At 45.3% G+C, this 8584-nt stretch overlaps 1 protein-coding gene and 1 long non-coding RNA gene across 2 annotated transcripts in view; both read right to left on the reverse strand.

Annotated features, from left to right (window-relative positions):
- Positions 1 to 3490: 3490 nt before the first annotated feature.
- Positions 3491 to 8584, reverse strand: part of kcnk18 (potassium channel, subfamily K, member 18) — a 14727-nt gene continuing 9633 nt past the window's right edge. Inside the window, exon 3 of the mRNA XM_010785394.1 lies at positions 3491 to 4329. Within this exon, the coding sequence (XP_010783696.1) occupies positions 3491 to 4329 (839 nt within the window). The remainder of the gene's footprint in view (positions 4330 to 8584) is intronic.
- LOC104957736 (uncharacterized) lies at positions 7110 to 7598 on the reverse strand. Its single transcript, XR_799693.1, has 3 exons — positions 7508 to 7598; positions 7295 to 7300; positions 7110 to 7144 (listed from the first exon to the last, which is right to left on the reverse strand). It is a non-coding gene; the product is annotated as an uncharacterized lncRNA (long non-coding RNA).

Raw genomic sequence — 8584 nt, forward strand, 5'->3', positions numbered from 1 at the left:
TCCTAAATTAAAAAACAAATCCTGAATTCTGACTTTTATCCATCCTCTGTAATACTTTAGGCACAGTGCAACTATTAGAGTACTCATTATCAGTGCTTGGCTAGATACTGCAGCCAGATATGCAGTTGTATGAACAGCAGAGGTGGGACTGAGGCCCAATATCAAACTGCCTGCCCCCTACACCCTACCCCTACACACTACCCCTCCGTTTGCGCGTTCGCGCAGAGGGTCCGCCACATTAAGTGCTGTTCCAAACCAACGAGTGTGGAGCGGTGTGGAGGAGTGGGCTATCAAGCCCTCAAACAGCGAGTCTGCAGCGGTGCTGACTGGAGACCGGTCTCTGTATTCCTGACCGGTCTCAACGCTGTGTGTGTCCGTCAGGAAACACGCTGTTTACAAGTGGTTCCAGCAAACATTCACTGATAAATTGCGATGTTAACAACCTCATGATAACCTCATATTTTTTAAACTTGGGATCATACCTGTGTTTAGTCTAGAAAAAGGTAAATGTGTGCATTTTATTATAAAGTTGTGTATATTTACAGATTGTTGCAAAAACTAAGAGGCTTATAAACATCAGGTTTAAAACTACACAATTAAAGATGTTTGGAGTTTTATTTGAGTTATTAATTTACATTTTTTGTCAAAGAGATGCTGATTTGAAACCGTTGTTACATACAGTTACGGCATTTCCTGTTTCTGCCGGAGAGAGGGGAGTTTGTCCCAAAGCTTGCCGCTGTATTTACTCCATATATACAGTCTAGGATTTACTCCCATCATCTGACAGGAGGGAGCCTCATGTGTCACTCCACGGAGTTTACTCAGTCACGGAGGGGGAGTGTGTAGGGGTAGGGTGTAGTGTGTGGTTTGGGATTGGGCCCAAGTCCTGTTTTGCAAGTAACAAGGAAGTCTCAAGTCTTTGCGCTCAAGTCCCGAGTCAAGTCCCAAGTCAGGATGGGCAAGCCCAAGTGTAAACTTTGAAAACCGAGTCTTTAACAAGTAATTATGTGCTGTTCACCAAATGTAATGACATGCAACAACAGAATAATACTATATTCAATTAACAGAAAATCATGAATGCTTTGATAAATTGTATTTATTTGTTTAACAAGTTGCTCCTTACTAAAGAGTAACATAGCTAAATAATAATACAAAAATTAAATACAAAATCAGTAAATGCATAGTTGTTCCTTCTTGAACTTCACATCAAACTGCTTTTTATTAGTCATATTAATAATTTAATACATTTTCTCTCATCTGATAAAGTAACATGTTTTTTTAGGGAACAGTAAAGTTAGGCTACTGTGACGGTTTAATTCAGAAGGAGTTTAATTAATAAGATCCCTGATTAATTTGAACAGAATATTTATTTCCACTCTGAACAACACGTTATAAGGGACCCCACAATCAATTTCAATAATCAATAATTTGTATTTAGTGTTGTTCCTAATCATTTCTAATGTCATTCACATATACATTCACACTGTGCTCGAAGCAGTATTAATGTTGTTGCAAGTTTTTGCCACAAGGTTGCGCCTATGAGTAGAAAAGAGAAGAAGAAGTAGAAGAAGTGGTGGCACATCACATAATCTGCTCCTGTATCTGTATCAAATGCATTCATTGATGCTACCAAATGAGACAATACAAATAAAAGTAGTAAACAAATAATGGTTCTAAAAGTAACATTAAACTTGAATTACTTTACATATTCATTTGTTAATACGTGAAAAATGTGTACATGCTTTGTATTGGTCTGCATACTAGAATAGAGTAAAATGTGTGGAAATCTCAGTTCATTTTTAGGGCTGCGCGATTATGGCCAAAAGTATGCTGTAAATCTCACGGTAAACAATTGGATCATAACCACATTCGGTGTTATTATGACTGATCATAACTCAGCTTTATGCACACATACATTTAGCATGGTTTAAGAAACGGGCTCCGTGTTACAGGACGGGTCAGGGGTTCTGCAGCTCCAAGGCAGAGACACGCGCTCACCAAGGACGAAAAACTATAGCCGGTCAAAGAGATCTGCTATTTTAAAATAAAGTCAATACCATATCGACCCTAAATATAGTCTATATTAAGAACGAGAAACGTTTTTACGTCGGAGGCGGGGTCTCGTTCTTTCCTATGAGAGCTGCTCATTGGCGCATGAGGACAAAATGGCCTGAGATTTTCTAGAGCAATACGTCACAGATGTCCCCGTCATGCCTGGCTGTCAGAGCAGAAGTACCCGTATGTACGCTCGTAGAGCATGCGCAGTTGAAGCCCCGCCCCTCGGGCTCCCGCTCTCGGCTCACTAGAATGAATGGAGAGAGAAAATCAATCTAGATTCGGCTTTTAGTGCATTTTACAACTTTAAGGGATGATTCTAATAAGGGCTATGACATAGTTAATACTGGGTAGTTTATTTAGTAATCATCCACTGATTTACAGGCGTCTCTTTCCCCATGTTAGTCAATGGGAAAAAGTATTTCTGGGCCTTGTGACGTCACGGACTGATACGGAATTCGTAGGATTACATGTTATGTCAATGTAAATGCGGATATACGCAATTCGGTCAGGCGGCGCAAATGACATGAATGACGCGATTGACGGGGGCCACGCTAATCGTGTACGCCAATGAGCCTTGAGTTATTTCTGTCTGTATGACGTTGTTGTGGGTGTGGACGGAGCAGCTACAACGTTAGCTTAGCCTGATCGATCCGTTCAGCATTCAGAAAGCACGCATTTTAAAAGTCTTGTCTGCACTAATTCATGGTTCTTACAAACCGGTATCAGTATGTTGTTAGTTCGGCATGATATGGAAACGTGTATTACAATTAAATCACTGTAAAATATGTTCATTTTGTTGTAGTTGGTATCTACATAGTATCTACATTGAGATAAGCCACGTCCCCTCGCCAGCGCGTCTTGTTTGAAAAACGCAGTAAACACAGCTGACAGCCACGGTGAAACTGGAGCAATTAGAGCGATTAGAGCAATGCGATTAGAGCAATGCAATTAGAGTGATTAGAGCAATGCGAAAATGTGAACGCACAATTAGGGGCCATTCAAATGTCGCAATTTGCCTTTTCTGTTAAAGACTCTGTATTTTGGTATGGGTATTTCCTGGTTTCTTTCATTTTGGGTGGCTCCTCGTTAAAAGCCGGAGCGGAGCTTTTAAGATAACGTTTGCATTTGCTGAAAAAACTGTTAATAGTATACTTGACCTACTGTCAAGTCATGTGACTCTAGTCCACGCCTCTGATCAACAGTATAGCTCTATAGATTCTTCATATGAATCATTTTTAAATATCACCCTTCTTCAATAGGCAAAAGCATTTGGCACATGCTCACTTTTATTATTTTGCTCATGCTTATAACCAAACAGCTAGCACAAAGAATGCTCTGAACAAGTTCCCACAGTCTCCTGTCTGGACCTGTGTCAAAACCAGGCCTTTGAGGTTGTACAGTTCTTGGATGAGGCTGAGATTCACTTGCTTACTTAGTGACCCTGTTCATTTTTGAATAACTCTACATTTCCCCTGCTGATGAACTTGATGCATTGGCGGTAGCAGCTTACAATTCGTGTTTGGCCTAGCTTGAAAGCCATGGACATGATGGCCATGCCGCCAATGAGGAAGAGTGAGGTAAGCATGAAGTATTTAGGGTGCTTAGGCATAATATCGCCAAAACCAATAGTAGTGAGTGTGATGAAGCAGAAGTAGTAGGGATCAAAGCCCTTCATCTCTGCTTCCCACAAGGGCAGAATCAAACCACCTAAGCAAATGTAGGCAAATACAATGAAAAGAATCAGGACAAAGGGTACATCCAGCTTTTCCATTCCATTCCCCAACCCTGTAAAGTCCCATATGGCATATCCTCTGGGTGGGGGGGGCAGCCGGTCTAGCTCTGGGCAGGAGAGGGTTCGGAGCAGTGGGCCCTTTCTCAGTAATTTCTCCCTAGCGAGAATTTTCTCAAAGATCTCTTTGTTGTTTTCTAGGTGTATGGACTTGTGCCGTACGTCCGCCTGGCTGTGCAGCACCTGGCGAATGTCAAGGGGTTCACGGACAACAATGTCCTGGCTAAAAAAAAAAGTACCTTCCTCCAGGGCCAGGTTGCTTGAGACCTCTTCCCTCTTTTTCCGAGCCTTCCAAGGTGACCATGAGTGGGAGCGGAGGATTTTGAAGAGGGCGTGAATGCGCACATAAGCTCTGGACATCAGAATGGCGAGGAAGTCGCCCACATCAAGGGTGACCAGAAGCATGAGGGGAACGCCCACCATGGCATACAGCACACACACAACTTTACCTTTCAAGGTGACTGGATAGATCTCCCCATACCCTGCAACAAGAATGGACACATGGACAGTTAGGAGTTGTGAAACAGGGAAACATTACTTCTTACCACAGCTATAACATTATGGATTCAGATTAATGGACCTAGCAATACAAAAAAAACGTCTTTAAAGGTCAAATATTATGAAAAATCCACTTTTTCATGTATTTTATACATAAACATGTGTCCCCTCTGTGTAAAGAGATTCTGAAAGTTAATTTTTTTTTTATTTGCTCACTTTTTGTCCTGATTCATTTATATAAAAACCTGTCTGAAAATGAGCTGATCAGATTTTGGCCACTTTATGATGTCATAACGATTTTTTTGGCTTGTGTATCCATTAGCCAATAACCAACCAAGGTACCCCCCCATCTTATCACCTTCAGTGTTTCCCCTACACTGCCAACGGAGCCCCACGCCCCACCTGATATTCAAGGTGTCTTTTTAATTTTCTTTTATATATATATCACCAAATTGCAACTGAAGTAATCTATCTACGGTCACTTTTCACATTGAACATGTGCTCTTTTATTAAATAAACTAAACACTTTCATTTTAAGTTGTGAGTTTAGTGTGTTTGACCCTAAGAAACACTGATGCATTAATCAATAACATTACATTGCATTTAGCTGACGCTTTTATCCAAAGCGACTTACAAGTGCATTCGACAAGTAACAATAATCATCAGCTTCTCTCTCTGCTCCAGAGGATTAAATATATATATATAATATATAAATCAGCATGTTTCTGGACACAACCACTATAAGGGGCAGACTTTGGAATTTAAAATATCAAAAGGACATAATGTTACTGCACCCTGTGTCATTTTGCTATCTCAGATTACTGTTGCATATTCGTTTCCTGTGCTCAAACTGAAAAAAACATGAATAAATAATAATACTAAAAATAAAACCTTTAACGATACAGTAAATGCAGTGGGGAAAGAAGTACTCAGATATTTATTTAAGTGAAAAATAATAATACCACAGTGTTGACTCTGTGTCAAGTAAAAGCCTGGCATTCAAAATGTTTTGAGTAAAAGTGGAAATACTCAAGTAAAGTACAAGTACCTCAAAACTGTACTTAGGTACAATACTTGAGTAAGTGTACTTAGTTACTTTTCGACAGTGAGTAACTGTATTATCCTTTATACAAACAAGCAAATGGAATGTGTGTCATAAAATACATGCCTTCCAATCAATCAACAAATGCTACTTTTTCAAACAATGGACATTCATGCAATAATACAATGGCAGACAAAAATTGATCTATATGCCTGGAAGCATTGCCTTGAACCCTCATACTCGTGGTGAAAAGATGAAGGAAGTTCCCAACTAAAAGGGCAAAACAGAAGACAATGTGCCTCTAACATCTAAAATCCTTTAATAAGCTTTTTGTGGTGTTGTAAAAAGCATTCTCTTCTGAGAGTGCCCTCTCTTCAGTGAGTTGTGGGCTTCCTGTTGCTGCGAAGCCATTAGCCATTAGCTGGTGCTCCTTAACCACTTATAATGTATCTGAAAGTAACAGACATAGGCTACTTATGTATCTTCACATAGTCCTTACACATCAAATAAAGTCAAGAAAAAGAGCAAGCTCGAGATAAATACAAGATGGAATAAGGAATAATATTAAAAGACATAAAAATAGTATGAAAAGTGAAACATTAACAAATAAAATGTTCTGAAATAACTGACTTCTTCGTCTAGATATCTTCAGCTAGTTGGTTTGAGGTTTTGGGGAACATACATTTATCTACATAATCACAATGAATCCAATTGATAACAATACCTTATTTCAGTCTTAAATAAAGGGGTTGACCAACTGGCCAAACAACCTGCAATCCCAAGAGCCGCGCTGCTAGCCTGACTATCTGAATATCTTTTAATACAAATGAATATGCAAATGTTAAAGTGACAAAATTACTGTTTGATAAGAAATTGGTTCACTAATTGAAAAAAAAAAAGTGTTTGGATTCAATCCAATGTAGAAAACAACTGCAGGAGGCTGGAAGATGGACTATGCTTCAGCTATCATTTAGCTAACATTTTACCAGTGCAACCCCAGCTGTGTGGCTTTGGTCCTGGGAGACTTTCTGTTGCTGACGTTACACAGGTTGGACCATTCGCTTTATGACCACCAGAATCGTTCACTTATCTCTGCCATGGACCCAAGCATGCCCACAGACTGTAATATCACAGGAAACACATATGGCTATGTATGTATACTGCATGGCAAAGGAGTGATATCAATGAAACTAGAGGAGAGAGCTTGAATGTACCAGTACCTCAGTCTGTCTGTAAATGTTGGAAGATTAAAAAGGGCCATCACTAGGCCACCAGGGTGGGTGGAGGGGGTCAGGAGGACGGAACTGAGCTGACCGCCCAGGGGCACAGCAGAGGACCAGGAAGGGATCTCGGGCGGCCGGCCCGGGGGCAAGGCAGAGTTCAAAAAGGGGGATTCAGGCGGACGGCCCGGGGGCAAGGCAGGGTTCAAAAAGGGGGACTCGGGCGGACGGCCGCGGCTCACAGAGGGCCGGGATTGAGGGCGAAGACTGCGACTCTCAGGAGGCCGTGCTCGATGGCGAAGACTACGGCTCACAGAGGGCCGCGATCGAGGGCGAAGACTGTGGCTCTCAGGGGGCCGGGATTGAGGGCGAAGACTGTGGCTCTCAGGGGGCCGGGCTCAAGGGCGAAGACCGCGACTCTCAGGGGGCCGGGCTCGAGGGCGAAGACCAGACAGCTCCAGAGGCCGAGCAGAGTCTGCTCGGCCTCTGGAGCTGTCTGGTCTTCGCCCTCGAGCCCGGCCCCCTGAGAGTCGCGGTCTTCGCCCTTGAGCCCGGCCCCCTGAGAGCCACAGTNGGTTCCGCTGGGGGTCCTGCCGGCTCCGTGTCCTGTCCCGTTGGGGGTCCCGCCGACTGCTCTTCTGCCGGGGGTCCTGCCAACTCTATGTCCCGTGCCATTGGAGGCCCCGCCATCACCTGTCCTGCCGTGGGTCCTACCAACACCTGGTCCTCTTCCGTTGGGGATCCTGCCGAGGCCTATCCCACCGGATTCCTGTTCGGCCGACACCGGGCTCTGCTCGGCTTCTGGAGCTGTCTGGTCTTCGCCCTCGAGCCCGGCCCCCTGAGAGTCGCGGTCTTCGCCCTTGAGCCCGGCCTCCTGACTTTCCCGGCCGCGGTCCTCGCCCTCATGCTCGGCCCCGTGACTTTCCCGGCCGCGGTCCTCGCCCTCATGCTCGGCCCTGTGACTTTCCCGGCCGCGGTCATCGCCTTCATGCTCGGCCTCCTAACTTTCCCGGGGATGCCCTTGCCCTCTCCTGCGGCCCCCTTACGATGGTCCGTTCCATNCGGCAGGACCCCCAGCGGAACCTCCATCGGCACAGGACATAGGGTTGGCAGGACCCCCGGCAGAAGAGTAGTCCGCGGGACCCCCAACGGAACAGGACATAGCGTTGGCAGGACCCCCGGCAGAAGAGCAGACGGCGGGACCCCCAACGGAACCTCCAATGGCACGGGACATAGAGTTGGCAGGACCCCCGGCAGAAGAGCAGTCGGCGGGACCCCCAACGGGACAGGACACAGGGCTGGCAGGACCCCCGGCAGGAGAGCAGTCGGCGGGACCACCAACGGGACAGGACATAGGGTTGGCAGGACCCCCGGCCGGAGAGCAGTCGGCGGGACCCCCAACGGGAAAGGACACGGGATTGGCAGGACCCCCGGCAGGAGAGTAGTCGGCGGGACCTCCAGCGGGACAGGACACGGAGACGGCAGGACCCCCAGCGGAACCTCCATCGGCACAGGACATAGGGTTGGCAGGGACCCCGGGCAGAAGAGTAGTCGGCGGGACCCCCAACGGGACAGGACATAGGGTTGGCAGGACCCTCGGCAGGAGAGCAGTCGGCGGGACCCCTGATCTTATAAAGTTGTTGTTAATGTGTTTGCTAACAGGCCAAAGTTTCACTCCTCAGAGGACTAAGGAGAAACCGAGCTGTTTACAACCTTGGACCAATTACTGAGATAATCACCTCAGCTACTCAGCAGCTCAGGTGAGTGTGTGTTGTGTTTGTGACAACAGAGCGCCCCCCCCCGAGACCTACTGTGACCACTGGGTCATAATTAGCTCTATACACTGGCTGTAGTCCGGAGATTCTGTGGACACTGCTGTGATCTGAACACATTGCATCATATTACTGAGAGGCAAACACACACACACACACACACACACACACACACACACACACAGTTACATCACTTTAGGTCATC

Source organism: Notothenia coriiceps, unplaced genomic scaffold (genome assembly GCF_000735185.1).
Source record: "Notothenia coriiceps isolate Sejong01 unplaced genomic scaffold, NC01 NC01_scaffold00027655, whole genome shotgun sequence".
Classification (NCBI taxonomy): Eukaryota; Metazoa; Chordata; class Actinopteri; order Perciformes; family Nototheniidae; genus Notothenia; species Notothenia coriiceps.